Source organism: Oncorhynchus masou, chromosome 18 (assembly GCF_036934945.1).
Source record: "Oncorhynchus masou masou isolate Uvic2021 chromosome 18, UVic_Omas_1.1, whole genome shotgun sequence".
NCBI classification, from domain to species: Eukaryota; Metazoa; Chordata; class Actinopteri; order Salmoniformes; family Salmonidae; genus Oncorhynchus; species Oncorhynchus masou.
This window is the reverse complement of record NC_088229.1, coordinates 40,628,893-40,648,961: the sequence shown is the minus strand read 5'-3', so window position 1 is coordinate 40,648,961 and position 20,069 is coordinate 40,628,893. Positions and strand designations below refer to the sequence as shown.

General features: G+C 46.0%; 1 protein-coding gene across 1 annotated transcript; it reads right to left on the bottom strand.

Moving 5' to 3' along the window:
• Positions 1-444: 444 nt before the first annotated feature.
• LOC135504596 (transketolase-like) lies at positions 445-19,676 on the bottom strand. Its single transcript, XM_064923314.1, has 14 exons — positions 19,249-19,676; positions 17,197-17,314; positions 16,107-16,220; positions 15,242-15,339; positions 8,440-8,631; positions 8,204-8,322; positions 7,268-7,464; positions 6,933-7,097; positions 5,815-5,971; positions 5,076-5,206; positions 4,752-4,835; positions 4,487-4,580; positions 2,263-2,385; positions 445-997 (listed from the first exon to the last, which is right to left on the bottom strand). The coding sequence occupies exons 1-14, from the start codon at positions 19,353-19,355 to the stop codon at positions 810-812; spliced, it is 1,887 nt and encodes a 628-aa protein (XP_064779386.1). The 5' UTR covers positions 19,356-19,676; the 3' UTR covers positions 445-809.
• Between the last annotated feature and the right edge of the window lie 393 nt (positions 19,677-20,069).

The following is a 20,069-nucleotide window of genomic DNA, read 5'->3' as shown; positions in this document are numbered from 1 at the left end:
GTATCAGATTCCTGTGGTGGGTTTCTGTGCAATCACTAGTCTACCGTCTCTCATCTGGATGGATGACCCCGATGTTTAAAGAGCATCTCTGTCTGCACACAATGCAGTGGTCTTGAATCTTTCAATAGGCTTTTCAATTATTGAACACACATGAAATATGCACAGCACATGGTGGTTATGTGCTTGTATGTTCAGCTCTCAATGCAGACAGGGCCCCATGGTCCAAACTCTTAGCAGTCACACAGCACCAGAATGAATCAGGTGTGGCTCAAGTCGATGTGTGTGTTGCCATGTAGGCTATGCTCTGTAGGTGTGTGTGTGTGTGTGTGTGTGTGTGTGTGTGTGTGTGTGTGTGTGTGTGTGTGAATGAATGTGCATGACGGTATTTGATTATGGACATGACATCCTGCAAGAACAAGACATGAAAAAAACAGACAAGGGATGTGAAGAAACCATTCCTTTATTGGTGTGAAGTCCCTGTCAGGAGGGGCTAAAAACAGTGCTCTACACCAGACCCATGTCCACACACTCACGCGGGGTGTGTCGAATGTGGATTTTTTTGGGGGGGGACAAAAATTACTAAAAAACCCATTCACTGCTTACTTAGACGACAGCAGTACTCATTACTTTCTCTGGGATGGGGTGGAGTGGGGGTACTGAACTTAAAAGGGGTCAAGGTTCAAAACCACATTGACAGTTATTATTATTTGATTCATACTTCTTATTCTCAGAGAGGGAGAGCGGGTGTGGCCAGAAGTGCTTCCCTGTTGAGGTTTCCATGACAATGGTGCTGTGGCAGCGGTAGTGGTCTACTTGGCGTTGGCGGAGCTGCTGAGCATCTTGCGGACGGCCTGCACGATGGCGTCGCGGTCGATGCCGAAGATCTTGAGGAGCTCAGTGGGTTTGCCGCTGCGGGGAACGTGGGCCACGGCCATACGGTGCACATTGAAGCCCGTCTCATTTACCACAGCTGAACACACGGCCTCTCCCAGGCCCCCTAAATAATTACAACCACATGTCAGTCAATAACATTTATATGGTAGCCATTTTTATAACAACATTTGTCACAAAGTGTAAGACTAGGGAGCACTAATTTCTGGGTCTTCATAGGACAAATGTGTTAAGTGCTAAGACTACATCTTACATCCTTCTCAAACTCCTTTGTGTCCATCTTGCTGAGTGGTCTGTCTTTGTGCAGTGAAACCCTGCTTTGCTCTACAGCATGTACAGTAGCTGGCCAATCAGTCCAATCTATACATCGATTTTGTCTTCCAATCCACTAACCCTGTATCTGACACCTCAACAGCCCACTGAGCAGCTCTGGGACCTGAGCCTCCCTGACAGGCCTTGCCACCACCCACTCATTGACTGACAATCAGGCCGGGGTGGCGAAGGGGGGCCGGCGTTCTACCACTTTACTTTAGTAGCCATCTGCACTATGGGGGTTCTTGAGGTCTGGGTCTCTCTATACAGCCCCGCTAACACCCCAAACATAGCCTCCCCTTCCTCTCCCTCACACATGGTCCTCCCACCCCCTGTGGCTCTGAGTGGACGCCCACCCCCGTCCCCCCACCTCACCCTTGCATGCTCACCTGTCACAATACACTATTCATGCTCATGTATAGATGGGGGTGGGGATTGGTAGTCAGTTAAGAACTGACTTATCTAGTTAGATTTTGGTCTGCACCGGCCAAACCTGGACAACGCTGGGCCTCCCAATCACAGCCAGTTGTGATACAGCCTGGAATCGAACCAGGGTGTCTGTAGATGCTGTGATGCAGTGCTTTAGACCGATGTACCACTCGGGAGGTTGGGGGGGGGGTTAGTTAATGTTAAGATGCTGACTGTGGCATGGCTGTGCTCATTCCTTCCTTTGTTTAGTTCCATCAACGGACTGTATAAATCCCAAGGGACAAATAAGGCAACTGTGCCAAAATAAAACCACACATACACACTTTTGGACTTGTGTCCCCCCCTTCCTGTTTTCTAGGTCAGTGAAAGCCCAAAGGCCAGAGCAGAGCTGAAGTGGAAAAACACTGAGCGACGCTAGTCTCTCCTCCTCCTCCTCCTCCACATGCTCAAAAACTGCAGCCATGTCACTTCTCAATATCAGAGCGCGTGAACCACAAATCATAGGAATGCCTGGCAACTCCATAATGTTATATCTGTTACTACATACCTCAGAGGCACTCCGCCACATACGCCACTGGAATTAAATAACCGGAGTTCAGAAGGCAGCCTGTGTGCGCGCAGAGTACCCACCCTCGTAGTAGTGGTCCTCCACTGTGATGATGCGTCCCCTGGTGGCCTTGGCGTGCTCCACGATGGTCTTGGAGTCCAGAGGCTTGATGGTGAAAGGGTCAATCACTCGAATGTTGATCCTCTCTGACAAAACACAAGACATAAAAAAAATCCGAACTCATCATGAGGGGCCGCAGTTGCTTGCAGGTCTGCGTACCCACATCCATATACACCCCCCCCCCCTCCCCATTGCGAGCAAAATATTTTACTGACCCAGCTCTTGACAGTGGAGAGAATTCTTTTTACGTGTGTACAGAAAATGTTGCTGTTTTAAAGTAAGTTTGCTGCAATTCTACACATTTTGCCATAGGGTGGAGAGAAATATTTGCCATTTTTTAGATTATATTTGAGTGAGTCTAACAAAATCAAATGGGGGCCTCCCAGCAGGTAAATTGACCACCAAGTTTAGATAGCTAAAGTACTCAGACCACTTGACTTTTTCAGACCACAGCCATTTTCTAAAATGGATTAAATAAATAAAAAATCCTCATCAATCTACTACACAATACACCATAATGACAAAGCGAAAACAGGTTTAGAAATGTTTGCAAATGTAGAAAAATAAAAAAACACCTTATTTTCAAAAATATTCAGACCCTTTGCTATGATACTCGAAATTGAGCTCATTGATCATCGTGCATGTCAGAGCAAAAACCAAGCCATGAGGTCGAAGGAATTGTCCGTAGAGCTCTGAAACAGCATTGTGTCGAGGCACAGATCTGGGGAAGGGTACCAAAAAATTCCTGCAGCATTGAAGGTCCCCAAGAACACAGTGGCCTCCATCTTTTTTTAAGTGGAAGGAGTTTGGAACCACCAAGACTTCTTAGAGCTGGCCTCCCAGCCAAACTGAGCAATCGGGGGAGAAGGGCCTTGGTCAGGGAGGTGACCAAGAACCCAGTGGTCACTCTGACAGAGATCCAGAGTTCCTCTGTGGAGATGGAGAACCTTCCAGAAGGACAACCATCTCTGCAGCACTCCATCAATCGGGCCTTTATGGTAGAGTGGCCAGACAGAAGCCACTCCTCAGTAAAAGGCGCATGATAGCCTGCTTGGAGTTAAAAAGGTACCTAAAGAACTCTCAGACCATGAGAAACCAAGATTGAAATATTTTGGCCTGAATGCCAATCGTTACGTCTGGAGGAAACCTGGCACCATCTCTACTGTGAAGCATGGTGGTGGCAGCATCATGCTGTGGGGATGTTTTTCATTGGCAGGGACTGGGAGACTAGTCAGTGTCAAGGCAAAGATGAACGGAGCAAAGTACAGAGAGATCCTTGACGAAAACCTGCTCCAGAGAGCTCAGGACCTCAGACTGGGGCGAAGGATCACCTTCCAACAGGACAACGCAGGAGTGGCTTCGGGACAATACTCTGAATGTACTTGAGTGGCCCAGCTAGAGCCCGGACTTGAACCTGGTCAAACAAGCGTTTCGCTACACCCGCAATAACATCTGCTAAACACGCGTATGTGACGATAACATTTGATTTTGATTTGACATCTCTGGAGAGACCTGAAAATAGCTATGCAGCAACACTCCCCATCCAACCTGACAAAGCTTGAGAGGATCTGGAGAAGAATGGGAGAAACTCCCCAAATACAGGTGTGTCAAGCTTGTAGCGTCATACCCAAGAAGACTTGAGGCTGTAATCACTGCCAAAGGTGCTTCAACAAAGTACTGAGTAAAGGGTCTGAATACTTATGTAAATGTGATATTTCAGTTTTAAATTTGCAAAAAATGATGTGGTATTAAGTGTAGATTGATGAGGGGAAAAAAACGAGCGTCTGAATACTTACAAGTCTTGTAATATGCATTTGCAAAAAATGATAAAAACCTGTTTTTGCTTTGTCATTATGGGGTATTGTGTGTACAATAAGGCTATAACGTAACAAAAGGTGGAAAAAGTCAAGGGGTCTGAATACTTTCTGAATGCACAGTATATATCTCTGGCAGGCCGCCAGTTGCCCATCCCTGCTCCAGATCATGATGAACGGTCCAATGCCTTAATGGGACCAATCTCACAACAAATTGTCAGTATGTGTGTGTGTGTGTGCATATGTCACTCAGAAGACGTTGATGCCATCAGCGCCTTGGCAAAGAGCACATTTACTGACAGCAAATGTAGAATATAGACCGAGTTGTTACTGTGACGGATCTATGTAACTTTCCAAAATTCCGGTTCTGTACCCTTCTTTAGCATTTCAGCAGCTGCCAGTGCCTCATGAAGGGTCACGCCCGCTCCGATCACCGTCACATGATCATCGCTGGTCTTGTACACAACCTGGTTGACAAGGGATGGAGGTTTCTATTATCTAGGCATGTTTCAATTATCTCAGCATGTTTCTATTATCTAGGCATGTTTCTATTCAAATAATGTTGCAAGCATGTAAGTACTCTAAGACAGTTGTAAGTCTTTAAAGTAAAAAAACAAAAACATCATTGGACTCCATACCTTCGCCTGTCCCACGTGAAAGTCCTCGTTGCTGTTGTAAAGAACAGTGTTCTCTGGGCGACTGGTTCTGATGAAACACACACCCTGGAGCACAGATGAAACATGTCAAATCGGCCTCTGGACTTTCATTACCTTGTCATTTATCAGACCGCTTTATTAAAACAGAGTCACACTCAGCAGCTGTGTGAACACAATATATTTGGTTCATTTAACCTTCATTTCACTAGGCAGTTAAGAAATTCTTATTGACAATGACGGCCGACCACCATATTGCAGAGTGAGCGCAAAGCAAGAGACAGATGTGATAGAGAGGGTTCTGAGTACCTTCGTGTTGGCGGCCAGCTCCACAGCTTTCTCAGTGGACACGCCGTCGCTAGGGTAGAAAATGGTTGCCGTGGGAATGGCTCTGAACATGGCAATGTCTTCGAGGCCCATCTGAGAAGGACCATCCTCTCCTAGAACACACACACACGCACGTACACACACACGTGCGCAAGTCAGACAGAACAACACTTGGCGTGTTTGGGGCTGCTGAAAGTGAAAGCTACAGGGCAGGCATGCGTTCAGTGGGGCGAGTCGGCGTGGGCATGCAATGTACCTGAGGAACCAAAAGGAAGCCTGGCCGCCCCGCCACCACCACTTCCGTGACACAGAGAGAGAGAGGGGGAGGGAGGGAACGAGTGCTGGCCGGTGCCACACTGATACATTAATAGATGGAAGGAAGATGTGAAGAAACAAAAGCAAAGTTCAGGATTCAGGAAATAATACAGGATTATACGACGCGAGGTCAACAACGAGGGAACCATTCAACCCACTGCAGGATTGTTACCAAAATGTTTGATCGAAACCAACTGAAGCCAAAGGCCCTCTCCACCTAAACAGTTTTAGGGGAAGCACTGTGTTAGCACTGTGTGACAGTAAGCCAAGTCTTCTGCAGTGGGCTGAATCAGTCCCAGAGGAACAAGTGCTGAGAGCTACGTCAGGGTCACAGTGAGGAAGTCACAGGGGTCACTACACAGACAGTTCACTAGGGTGGGGGTCAAAGGTCAGTGGGCGGACTGACCGATGGACACGCCGCAGTGGGAGCCACACAGGTTGATGTTGCTCTCGGAGATGGCGGCCATGCGAAGCTGGTCGTAGGCACGCGTGAAGAAGGTGGCGAAGGTGCTGGCGAACACCACGTTGCGGTCCCGCGTGGCACAGCCCACCGCAATGCTCACCTGACAGAGGAGGAGAGGGAGGAAAGCGGTGTTCATGATTACAAAGACCAGATAGAAGCCTGAGCAACTTGTGTTCTCACAGTCTGCCCAAAGTGCCTCACGTCAATCTTTAGACACATAAGAAGGGAGCCAGCATCTTTCAATTCATACGGGGGGAAATGTTCTGTTTGTCCCATTTCATTTCCTGTTAGCCCTGAGAAATCCCATTCCCCTGTTCCCCATGAGGCCTTGCTAAATGAATGGGGCCCGTGTGAGACATGGTCAGTGAGAGCTTTTACTCACGAAAATACAATGCATTGGTGGTTTAAACAAATGCCATGTACATTAGGTACAGCAAAGCAAAGTGTCGTCAGCTAGCATAGAGCATTATCGTTGTCAGGGACAAACAACAGGATAATTAGAAATCCAGTAAAGCATTAAAATGTTCCAATCCCTTAATAATATTTGATGTGACAGCACGGCCAAGGTAAAGAATGAATCTAAATAACATCTGATCTATATTTTACTTCTCTATTGAGTCTGGGAGTCACAACGAGTCACAGGCCACAATACAGCTCCATTAAACCTGCCAGTGATGCCTCTGAAGGAACTGCCACTGGAATCATGCTGAGACATTACGAATTAATAGGTCTCTTAGCCAACCAGGTAGATGGATCCAGGCCCTAGAAGTGTGGGTGTGGCACTCTGAAGGTCAGAGGTGAATAATTCACACGCGGGTGAAAAGAAGCAGAAGAAGACCTTTTTTTCTTTTTTACAGCTGGATGGAACTTTGATAGTCATTTTGGGTTGACGTCACATAGTGCTATGAATAACAGCTTATCATTGTTGGTTTTCTTTTTTACTTTCTTGGGAGAGACGTTGACTGTCTCTTATGAAGATTTTGTGAGCAGTACACTTCATTTCAGCCTACTAGACCTAGAATCAGGTCAGATATGTGGCATAGGGTGTCGGCTAAGCTTACCATGTTCTGCTCGGCAATGTAGCACTCGACGTAGCGTTCGGGGTGCTCGTTCTTAAAGAGCTCAGAGAAGGTGGAGTTCTTGGTGTCGCCATCCAGAGCCACCACATGCTCGTTGTAGCGGCCTAGTTTAGCCAGAGCCATGCCATAGGCCTTCCGCGTGGCAATCTGGAGCCAAACACAACCAATGAATGGGTTAGTTCATTTTTTTTTTTTTTTAACAGGTCAGTGTAGCCGTCCATCACCATAAGTTCAGATAGTGCCCGTGCCTTGTTCCAGGACTTAAAGCGTCTCTCTCTCTTTCTCAAACGCTCTTGCTCCCTCTCAAGTACACGCACCTTCTCTCCGAGTTTGTAGCTAGGTGCGCTGGGCATGCGAACGTTGCGCAGGCTGACGGGCGGGGCGTCCTCAGTGGGCGTAGCGGGGTACAGGCGCTTATTACTGTTCATGATGCGCGCCTGGATGTCCTTCAGCACCCCCTCAGCCATCTCCTTGGGCAGGGGCTTCCCATGCCAGCCCATCTTGTCCTCCGCAGCTATAACACACACAGAGAACATGGAAAACACACACACACACGCACAGCAAATACGGCTTTAGTATGTATATAAGCAGTGCATCGATTGGTGGGCAATCTGCTCATTTTATATATCCGTTTGATGATACCAGCACCGAATGACGTATTCCTCAACGCCCCCTCCCCCCACCCCCCCCTCTCATCACAAAGCCTTACACATGAGTGGCCATCAAAAGACAATTCCATAGGTCAGGGCTCCACATCAAAAGCCCTACTCTCATGACAACAACCAGACAAAGGCCAGTGATCTGAGTGTGTCCTACACATGCGGAGGGATTAACAGGCTGCTGCAGCTCCATCTCTAAAGCACTGCCCAGATTACCACAGGTTTAGGTGCCCCTCAGAGGAGACAGGGAGGGCTTATTCAGGTCCATTAGACATAACTTTATGTCTTTTAAGGGACAGGCACAGATTATGCCTTTTTGATTTCAGGAATAGCGGGGTTTGATAGTATGTATTGATTACAAAGCAGCAGCCGAGCACCACAGATATTTTGGAATGTGGATCTGTCAGTGTCCCAATCAAACAGTGTTAGTATATTTCAGGAAAAGGTAGTGCTGCTATAGCAGGGTTTCCATCTCCCCCCCGGTATAGTATTAGGGTTTGGTTAGTCTCTGGGTGAACCCGTCTGTACTAGTACCTATAGGGGCGCATGGGATTCAGTTTCTGTTGAGCTGTATTACTGTTGGGGAGTGTGTACCTGGGATTCCTTTGCCCTTGATGGTTTTGGCTACGATGGCGGTGGGCTGGTGACGGGGTTGGCTCAGAACCTTAGTCAGCTCGTCCACACTGTGCCCGTCCACAATGACGGCATTCCACCTACAAACACATACACACACCAGGGAAAAATTGGTGGGAGTCATTTACATTCTCAGACCCACTTTCACGGTCTCTAAGCCACACATTTTCGAGGACAGACTTTCTCCCAGCACTCACCCGAAGGCTTCGCAGCGTTTCTGGTACTTCTCCACATGGTGCTGCAGGGGAGCCGGGTCACTCTGGCCCAGACGGTTGATGTCCAGGATGGCCACCAGGTTGTCCAGCTGGTAGTAAGAGGCGAAGGCCATGGCCTCCCACACCGAGCCCTCAGACATCTCCCCATCACCCAGCAGGCAGTACACACTGTAGCTACGGAGAGACAGGCAGACAGACAGAATTAGACGCAAGATCACAGCAGTAAAGCTTTTGTAATAAATAAACACTAATAAAACATGTAGAGTAATATGACTAATCCACAATTTACAATTGATTACCACTTGATTGACTAAGGGATGAAATGCATCACAAAAAGGTGCAGAACTATAACACTTTCCCTCAACATCTCCTCCCCTTCCGGCAGAAATTTGTCCACACAACCCCCACCCTTCATCTTCGAAATGAGGCCGCCCCTCAACCGCCCTCCCCGAATACAGAGCGAACAGGAACAGTTGAAACCCTCTCGGAGCTCCCATCACCTTGCATGGTTAACAAGGCCTGACAGCTTTCCAGTCAAATAGACACATTCTCATTAAAGCGAGAAGATCGGCCGAGACACGACACATTACGGCACGCATTCCGAACCGGACAGCATTCCGGAGCCTAGAGAGGGAGCCACAGACACCTGGACCAGATACCGTTTAACATCCTCCCTCCCGGTTTCTCTCAGTTAGTCTCGCCTCAGGGGAGCTGCAGCACCTCTCACGACTCACAGACAGACAGAAAGCCCTTCCCTGCACCAGCACACTGGCTAAACCTCTGAGCTGCAATGCAATTTAAATCAACACAATCTAATAGGCTTACATGATGGTACACTCATCATGACCAAAAGTATGTGGACACTTACTCGTTGAACATCTATTTCCAAAATCATGGGCATTAATATGGATATCCCCTCATTAATATCCCCTCATTTGCTACTATAAACAGACTCCACTCTACAGGGAAGGAACTGATGTTGGGCAACAAGGCCTGGCTTATAGTCGGCATTTCAATTCATCCCAAAGGTGTTCGATGGGGTTGAGTTCAGGACTCAGTGCATGCCAGTCAAGTTCTTCCACAGCGATCTCGACAAACCATTTCTGTATGGACCTCGCTTTGTGCATGGGTGCATCATCATGCTGAAACAGGAAAGGGACTTCCCCAAACAGTTGCCACAAATTTGGAAGCACAGAATCGTCTAGTGTATGCTGTATGCTTAAGATTTCAGATTTATCAGTTGGACTGTCAGATGGTGAAGCGTGATTCATCACTCCAGAGAACAAGTTTCCCCTGCTCCAGAGTCCAATGGCGGCGAGCTTTACACCACTCAAGCCAACGCTTGGATTTGCGCATGGTGATCTTAGGCTTGTGTGCAGCTGCTCAGCCATGGAAACCCATTTCATGAAGCTCCTGTCGGTTCTTGTGCTGACATTGCTTCCAGAGGCAGTTGGGAACTCGGTATTGAGCGTTCTAACCGAGGACAGATGATTCTTACGCGCTGTGTGCTATAGCACTCGAGGGTCCTGTTCTGTGAGCTTGTGTGACCTACCACTTTGCGGCTGAGCATTTCAGCCGAATCACTAATTTGAAGGGGTGTCCACATACTTTTGTTTATATAGTGTATATGATACAATAGCAGTGTGTTGACTGACTGGTTGTTATAGCATATGAGTTGATGATAATGGTGATTATGTAGCTTGTTAACTACATGGACAAAAGTAGATATCAACATATGAATGGATAAATGACTACCTCTATTGTTTTGGAGGAATGACACTGTTGGAAGAGAGCTATTTACACAAAGTCAAAAGCTTTTCACAGATTAATGTTTTGCCATCCCTAATAAAATCATTGGCTGTCAAAGGCTATGCCAACAGGGCATTAGGTCAGGGCAAAACCATACTCTTAAGACAACCGTGTCTCTCTCTCTCACACACACACACACACACACACACACACACACACACACACACACACACACACACACACACACACACAATGGTAACCCAACTGAGGTAACCCTTCAAATGTGCATAACGGCGCGCGTGTGTGTAAGTATGCACTTAAGACAACACACACACAGGAGAGTGTATCCTACACATTCTGAGGGATTACTGGGCTTCTGCAGCTCTAAACTCTAAAGCACTGCCTGGATTAGTTAGGAGTTTGGGTGCCCCTCGTAGCACAGAGATCGAGACCTTGTTCAAACACACAAAGCCTTTGAAAGACAATAGGTGATAATCATATTTAAAATACACCTTCATGCGTGTAACAGGATAACTACGCAGTCTAACCTTTAATTTAACCTTCTATTTAGACAGGTTATGGATCAACCAATATTGTATTTTACCACAATGCATTGGTTGAGGCGAGCAGTCTAGTCTAAAGCTGATCTCTTCAGACAGAGATGCGCTCCCTCTCTCATATAATGCCACAGCATTGCCCCAGGGAGAGTATTAGAGGGGTGAGAACAGAACACATCAAACTGACAGCTCACAGTCCAAACCTGTACCGAGCGCCCTCAGGGCGTTCTGTCAAACATAGACCCAACGACAGGGAAACGTCGTCTCCACACACACCCTTGTGAACCTGCGCCAAATTGTTTTACGTTGCACTTTGATCAGCTAAGCATGGATAATCATATTCAAACGCCATTTGCTGAATCAATTAAACAGGGTACTGTCAGTGCGGGTTTAAAGCTGTAATGTGGCATTTTGACTCACTAATCCTCACCCTCCCGCTAAGTGTATTTGACAGGTTCAGTCATTTGATTCATGGATCACTCCCTTTATCCGTGACACTGGCCTAAGCATGTAGGGCTGTATGTTTTGGGGCCACAGACTATAAGAGGAAGAGTTTGTAACAAAAGCAGTCATACATTACAGACGAGTCAGAGTTGAGGCTGGATGAGAGCGAGCGAGAGGCGAGGGAAAGAGCACGCTCTCTTGTTGTTGATTTCATTAGGATCCCCGTTAGCCGATGCCAATGGCCACAGCTAGTCTTACTGGGGTCCGACACATAATAACAAATACATTACAGACTAAACACTTTACAATTGACATACATTAACATGTAGTGTGTGTGTGTGTGTGTGTGTGTGTTTGCATCTATCAGTTACACATACATAAGTAGGTCACATGGGGGAGGCGTTGTGACGTGAGGTGTTGCTTTATTTGTTCACTTGCGCTATATTAGATGTCAGGGAGTTCCATGCACTCATGGCTCTGTATAATACTGTATGTTTCCTTGGATTTGTTCTGGACCCCTGGTGGCATGTCTGGTGGGGTACGTGTGTGTGTCAGTGCTGTGTGTAAGTTAACTATGCAAACAATTCTCTTAGCCAAGAGACTGGCATGCATAGTATTGATATTAGCCCTTTGATTACAATGAAGAGCAAAATGTGCCACTCTATTCTGGGCCAGCTGCAGCCTAACTAGGTCATTCTTTGCAGCACATGACCAGATGACAGGACACTGCCTTGTGGAGTGTGATGCAGAGCATCACGGACAGATCTCTCCCAATCTTTACAACCATCGAGTCAATATGTTTAGAACCTGACCATTTACAACCCAAGTAATTTAGTCTCCTCAATTTTCTCACCAGCCACAGGTCTAGAAATTCGGGAATGATTTGTATCAGATACAATGCAATTAGTTTTAGAGATGTTCTGGACCGGTTTATTACTGGCCACCCATTTTAAAACTGACTGCAACTCTTTGTTTAGGGTTGCAGTGACTTTACTAGCTGTGGTTCCTGATGCATGCGTATATGGTTGAATCATCAGCATACATGGACAAACAGGCTTTGTGAATTGCCAGTGGCAGGTCATTGATAAAAATATTAAAGGGTAGAGGGCCAAGAGAGCTGCCCTGCGATATACCACACTTTATATGTTTAACATCAGTGAAGCATCCAATAAAGAAAACTATTGTGTTCTATTAGATAGATAGCTCTGATTCCACAATATGGGAGAGGTTTTTCAACAACAGGTTATGGTCAATAATATCAAAGACGTTACTGAAATCTAACAGCATAGCTCCCACAATATTTATTTCAACCAATCATCAGTCATTTGTGTCAGTGCAGTACATGTTGCGTGCTCTTCTCTAGAAGCATGCTGAAAGTCTTATTCATTTGTTTACAGAAAAATAGCATTGTATTTGGTCAAACACATTTTTTCACCAACAGTTTGCTTAAGCAAGCTGATAGGTTGGCTGTTAGAAACATTAAAGGCCACTTTACCATTCTTGACTTTGGCTTCCCTCCAGGCCTGAGGACAAACTCTTTCCTCTAGGCTCAGATGAAAGATATGACATATAGGAGTGGCTATAGAGTCAGCTACCATTCTCAGTAGTTTTCCATCTAATTTGTCAATGCCAGGAGGTTTGCCATTGTTGATCGATAACAATAAATGTTTCCACCTCTCCCACACTAACTTTACAAGATTCAAACGTACAATGTTTTTTTCATTATTCGTTTAATGCATGAGAACGATGGCTCACTGCTTGTTGTTGGCATTTCCAGCCTAAGTTTGCCCACTTTGTCAATTATTTTAAGGATGATTTAATTGCCAATCACTGCATCACAGTGCTAGCTGTGCCACCAGAGACTCTGGGTTCGAGCACAGGCTCTTTTGCAGCCGGCCGCGACAGGGAGGTCCATGGGGCGGCGCACAATTGGGCTAGCGTCGTCCGGGTTAGGGAGGGTTTGGCCGGCAGGGATATCCTGGTCTTATCGCGCACTAGCGAATCCTGTGGCGGGCCGGGTGCAGTGCATGCTGACCAGGTAGCTAGGTGTACGGTGTTTCCTCCGACACATTGGTGCGGCTGGCTTCCGGGTTGGATGCGCACTATGTTAAAAAGCAGTGCGGCTTTGTTGGGTTGTGTTTCGGAGGATGCATGGCAAAATTCTTTAAATCATTGATCTTGGCTTCATAATACAGTTTCTTCTTTTTGTTAAGTTTAGTTGCAAAATATCTCAATTTGCAGTAAGTCAGACTTATTAGCCACTCCTTTTGCCCCATCTCTTTCAACCATACAGTTGTTCAATACCTCATCAATCCATGGAGCCTTAACAGTTCTAACAGTCAGTTTCTTAACAGGTGCATGTTTATCAATAATTATAAGAAGCTATGTCATAAATTCGTCAAGTGCAGTGTCTAGATACATTGTTTACATCATCCACATAAGAGTCACAGTAAAATATTTTGTATGATCTCATACACTATTTTAGGCCCAGCTTCAGGAACCTTGGCTTTCCTGGATTAGCCACAATATTGTGATCACTGCATCCAATGGGTAGGCATACAGCTTCAGAACAAAGTTCTAGAGTATTAGTAAAATGTGATCAATACATGATATTTGATAGTTCCTGTAGTGTTTGTAAACACCCTGGTAGGTTGATTAATAACCTAGCTTCCTCTTGAGCGGACAGCTTGATGAAAACCAGACAATATATGCAGGTCCCCAAGAAAAGAGACCTCTCTACTTACATCAAATACACCATCTAGCATTTCACGTACATTATCTTGATACAAGAAGAGGTTTTAGAGGAGGCATGTGAACCTGCAACCACAACACATCAATAACACTTGACATGAGATCTTCTAGAAGCATTACAGGGATATGGCCCTGAGTATATACAGCAACACCTCGCCATAGGCATTCCCGTCTCTTCAGTAGATGTTATATCCTTGTATTGCAACTGCCGTATCAAAGGAATTATCTAAGTGAGTCTTGGAAATGTCTAATATATGAATGTTATCTGACGTTAGCAAGTTGTTGAATTCATGACCCTTATTTTTTAAGGCTATTATATTAATATGGGCTATTTTCAGGTCTTTCTTGGGTAGCTTGTCAGAGATAGACATAATATGGAAAACAACTAACAAAGGAAGGGTTAGTAGTGAGAGAGATCAGGGAGTGAGAAGAGCAAAAGAGGGAGAAAGAGGGAGGCTCTCTCGCAGCCCTGATTATTAGAGCAGAAGAATTGACTGAACAAAATGCAGAGAAAGTGCATCCAACCCACCCCGCGAGTAAATTCTACGGCAGACTGCTCTGTCCAAAAATGAAACCAGTGAAAAGCAACAACAACAAAAATCCTATTAAAACCGTTTTTCAAAAGTCTATCCCTAACCCCAAGGTACAGCTCAGCTGCCCCCTACTGTTCTAGCCTTTTTCTATGGATTCAGATATAAAAGGGGAATCTGCTTTTGTCATATACAGAGAGTGGAGCCTGGAACGCTGTCTATGGCTGTCTGCCCAGTGTTCACGTGGCCGTTCTGGAACTCGCCGCGCACAATAAAGAAGCTGGCTTCCAAACCATGTTCAGCCGTGAAACGGCCAGCCTCTCTCTCCACACCCCCACACCCTTGCATCTACTCTCTATAGGGGCGGTGAAATGTCAAATGTCAGATTGTCACGTTGTTCGCAGTGTGCACCATGAGTATAGGTGTGTTTGTTGTGTCCATGCATGCCTTTTGTCTATGAACAGGACGGCTTTATGCCTATGTGCAGGCGAGTATCACAGTATAACTTCATTGTAGGGCGCATCCAAATTATTTAATTGCACATATTTCCTTGTGCTTACTTCCCTTTGTCTATGCTATGTATCTGATTATTTGTGTGTTGGTCTGTCTGGCTCTGTGTGTTCTTGTATAGCCAGACAACGTATGACCGCGCAACTAAAGAATGACCTTAGAGGGGTGTCAGCATGTCACTGAGTCCTATGCAGAAGTTCATATTATGTGCAGACGTGTATATGTGGGAGAATGGTCTCTCACCTGGCCTTGTCAAAGTATTTCCCAGTGTAGGCCATCCCGCAGGCAGCCCCCAGACCCTGTCCAAGAGAGCCGGTGGCCACATCCACAAACTGCTGCTTCTGTTGACACGCACGCACGCACAAATGTTAGACATCACAGCACATAATAAACATGCATTACACCAACAAACACACATTACACATTAAACAAAGTCATCAAACATTACATCAACTACGCTGTTAAATTCCACCGACATAAACTAATCCGACACAAAGACTACCTACTCAGTCCTAACACACCCACATTCAGGTCTCATTACCGTCAAAATCACACACTGTCCACAAAACACACACTTCCTCTCAAACATACACACACTTCCGAAACATACACATTCATTCAGTGGTCAAATTAACAGCTCAACAGGGTAAATCAATGTGTACGCATTAGATGGAGAGATACCAAATCTTAATTGAGGGAATCAGTGGCTTACTCATGCATGTGTGAACAGGGCATGGCATTACTAGGAAGCTACTGTGCGTGCACACAAAAGGGGCCTTGGACAGCCTGTCTGTCACACAAGCACATACAGTCTACACTACAGTATAGACTGTATGTTGTGTGCTCAGACTTCCTCTCTTCGACAAGGGAATACCAGTGCTCTGAAAAAGGGACAAGTAGAGTTTCGGAGGATAAATTTGACTGTTTAAGAAATAGGTTAAAAAAACTGTCATGGGTGAACAGGTCTGTGAGCGAGAAAGGGCTAAAGATAAGCCAGGCTTTTAAAAAGGCTAACTCTCACTGTGTTAGTGGAGCGCAGAGGTTATTTGTGGGCCAAACAATGTTGTGCCGTGTGGATCGACAGATCACTTCCTGCTCCTATTCTCACCGGCACAGGGTGTCCCTCCAGGATGGAGTCGACCTTACGGAGGTTGAGCAGTTCGCTCTCCTTCAGGTAGCCTGCCTCGGCCCACACCGCGTAAAGCACCGGGGCTGCATGGCCCTGGAGGAGACAGAGAAAGAGAGGGAGGGATAGAGAGAGAGAGAGAGTCTCGCAGATACAAGTTACGACTTTGTTACCGTCGCACAGAGACATGACCTCATGCAGACAGAAGACGCACAAAGGGCCATAGTTAATGTAAAACAGACTTCAACTATTCACTACAACCATCTTTTACAGCCGAGCTGTTATTCCCCATGTTAGACTCTCACATACAGTATCACACTCGGTGCCTGGACCACGTTCATTTCTTGGATTGAGAAACTCATCCCAAACGTTCTTCCTCCCACACCCCCAAAATGAATGACATTCCAGTAGTCCCAGTAGGAGTACATTCCAGCCTCCCGGTCGGTCTCCTAAAGGGCCCAGGTCCCTGCACCAGATTACATGCTTACTCTACAAATTGGGCCTTTAAAAACTCTCAAATCATATGGCTGGCTCTTCCCAGCACAGACTGGGCAATGCAATCTGACTGGTGAAAAATCCTATGAACATACAGCTTTCCATTAATTCATCAGGTTGATTTTTGGAAATGGAATGAGTTTGATACAGAGCCCTTGAGCTGGCTAAGGGTTCTAACCACTCTGCCAATCTACTCTGACAAACTTGATAAAACAGAGTCTGATGGCCAGGCGGGCGACTGAAGGACAGACAGATCAAGTGTCCCACGTCTGTCCAATGAGGCTAATGAGGTCATTGCGGAAGGGGAGGAGCTTAGCTACTACAGCAGGCCTTACCTTAGAGGTGAACATGGAGGCACTGCTTTAGAATGGACTTGGCAGACGTCATACTTTATCACAGACTAAATAACATCGAATTTAGACAGGTTGAGCACAGAGGTATTAAGGTTAAATCACTTCAAATGAATACGGGAAAGTGCATGTAAACGTTTCACCACTATCTGGGCCTGGGATACCTGTGTTTCCCTAGAGGGAGGTTAAGGGGTTAGGGATGTCTAGACAGGGGGGGAGAGTGGTACCTTGGAGAGGACGAAGCGGTCGCTGTTGATGTTCCGGGGTTCCTCAGGGCGATACTTCATGGTGTGGAAGAAGAGCACAGACATGATCTCTGCCACACTGCAGCATGATGTGGGGTGACTGGAGGCCAGAGAGGACAGGACAACAGGTCAGACCAGGGGCTCTGACTGACACATGCATGCACAAATAAAACACACACACACCTCCACGTGCTCAGCTCACACTGAAGTGTATAGCTGGAAAGAGTCACACACACACACTAAATGACCTACAATCAGTTTTGACTACTACGTCGCCCTCCAATATTTCCACTAGACACACGCATGCAGACGCATTGACAGTCAGAGCCGAGACTTCGCAACACGCACACACTGTTTGGAGGATCAGAGGAAACAAAGGCCTCTTCGGCCGCATTTGATCACCTCGACTTAAACTCTGATATTCATTCTTCATTGAGTGCCGGGGTTAAGCCTATATTAGCCTGTGTACCAACTGTAACCGTCATCTCGTAATAAAGCGTCGACACTCATTCACGACAATCGATCCACTATTTGCCTGTAACATAAGGCAGACCCTCTTCAATACATTCAGACAGTCACCCAACACTTAAAACAGTTTTATTACAGCTGACCGCAAAAAAAATATTATTTTTGTTTCGTCGCCAAAACTCCGTGCTCGAAGCAAAATGCAAAAGAAAAAAAGACAATATAAAAACGCCATTTGAAAGCATCTATAACTTATGAGATTCCAAACAGAGCATGGCCATTTAGAACGCTTCACCATAGCACAGGTGCCAAGTACCCACCAGAATTATGATTTTTAATCAACCTGAAACAGAAAGGTGGTTAAAAACAGACAATGAATAAAATAAATATGTATTGAAGTAAAATCATCAACTAAAAGACAAATAAATTAACACCCCCCCCAAAAACAAGTATAATTCTGCCTTGGCATTATTTGTCGATGTGGAATTAGAAATATTTACTAAAAAAGGTTGTGTCCCTGGTTATAATGCCTCCAACAGCATATTTTATGTGAGCTGTTTACTGCACTGTAATAAACAGACGTAAGGAAATAAGAACATCGAATGAATTAATGTCTCAAAATATAAATAACATGTGTTCTAACAACATTTACCGCTATCTGGCATTTCTCTTAACCCGAATATCGTGTGCCCCAAAAATATACAAAGGACAAGCCTGAACAATAATTATAGAAAGGGAGGGCATTGGCTGGAGATTGACCAGGTCGCGGTGGACCGACGAGCATCAAAATCAGCCCGTCACCAATCGTTTCGCTCTGCGAAGAGGATGGGAGGTGAAGGCTGAATTTATGCAGGCGCGTTGGAGCGCCAGGCACGAACGCAGTCCCTTTAGTTGCGGCGGACGAACCCCACGTCGCCACCACGTGTAACGAACGACCCATTCATTATTGAATCACATTTTCGCTCACATCTTACATAACCAGAAAAAAATATGAATTCAACGACTTAAAAAAAGGCCTACCGTTACGCTACTGCACATTCGAAAATAATGCAACGAGTAGTCTATTTTTTAACCTTTATTTAACTAGGCAGGTCAGTTAAGAACAAATTCTTATTTACAATGTCGGCCTACCCCGGCCAATTGTGAGGCTGGGCCATTGTGCGCCGCCCTATGGGCCTCCCAATCACGGCCGGATGTGATACAGCCTGGAATCGAACCAGGGACTGTAGGTTTACATGCGTAATGGCCATGGCTCGGACATCGCACTGTGATGCCGTGCCTTAGACCGCTGCGCCACTCGGGGTCCCTATTACAACATAATAAGGCATAACACAATTGCTGCATTATTTTATCGACATGTAACACAATTTCATCCATGTCAAATATTAATGCCAAATGGACAGCTAAAATTAAAGAACATTCGCCTTTTCTGGAGCGATGCGTAATATACGCACACAATGTCCGAGCCATGGTCATTACGCATGTAAACCTATCACTTAGCCTGCATGGACACCTCATGTCGCACATTTCTTTTTCTTTTTGAAGCATTAATTAAAACATGGTGCTTACCCGCTGCCTGCCGCAGTTGTAGCCTTGATAGAATTGATCCTGAGCCGGTTGGCGATGTTCCTAAGCGTCTGCAGGGTCTGCTGGTCGGGTTTGTGATAGTCCTCCATCTGTGCGCACTTCTGTCAAAAATACACTTTAACGAAGCAAAATACTGTCTGGGATATAAAAAAAACACGAACAATGTCGGGGTAAAGACTAGGAAAATCGCCTTGAAGTTGTGCGGGGGGATAGAGTCGGAGAGAATTACAGAGAGAGGGGTGTTGGTAGACCTATGAAAATGGCTAATCTAGAGCTAAAAGGAGAGAGAGACCGCACACGGGCTCAACGACCACAGAGTGCGTGTGTGTGGCAGTGCACAAGTAGGCTACACATGGGCGAAATGGTGGAGGTGGAGTTGCCAAGGCCAAGTGCAATGGACCTACTGTCACGCCCCCCCTGTCCCCACACCGCGTCAACCAACACTGTCGCTCGTACTGCAGGGCCAAACAACAGGGGTGGCGTCGGCATAGTGCGCTGTCGTAGGCTACTCTCTGCTACTTCTGTCAAAGATCGGGGAAAAGTGCAAGATTGCGATTGCATATACTGTAGGTAGTTAGCTATACGAGGCATTTCGCCTCCATTGGTACATTAGTACAGGGGTTCCCAAACTTTTTCACTCGTGCCCCCCATCCAGCATTGGGGAACATCTCGCGCCTGCACTGTGGGATGTTGAGGATGGATGGGGGAAGAGTTCAGAAATGACACTGTACTAACTAACCTAGGCTAATGATACTCTATGGTCTCAGTTTTGACCTGACTCACTCAAACATTCTACACTGCAA

Excerpts from the sequence above, each read along its gene's own strand:
- LOC135504596 (XM_064923314.1), bottom strand. The coding sequence starts at position 19,355 with ATGGAGGACTATCACAAACCCGACCAGCAGACCCTGCAGACGCTTAGG. Across the intron at positions 8,632-15,241 it reads AAATACTTTGACAAGGCCAG|CTACAGTGTGTACTGCCTGC; the intron begins GTGAGAGACCAT and ends GTCTCTCCGTAG. Across the intron at positions 998-2,262 it reads GGAGGACCACTACTACGAGG|GGGGCCTGGGAGAGGCCGTG; the intron begins GTGGGTACTCTG and ends GTAATTATTTAG.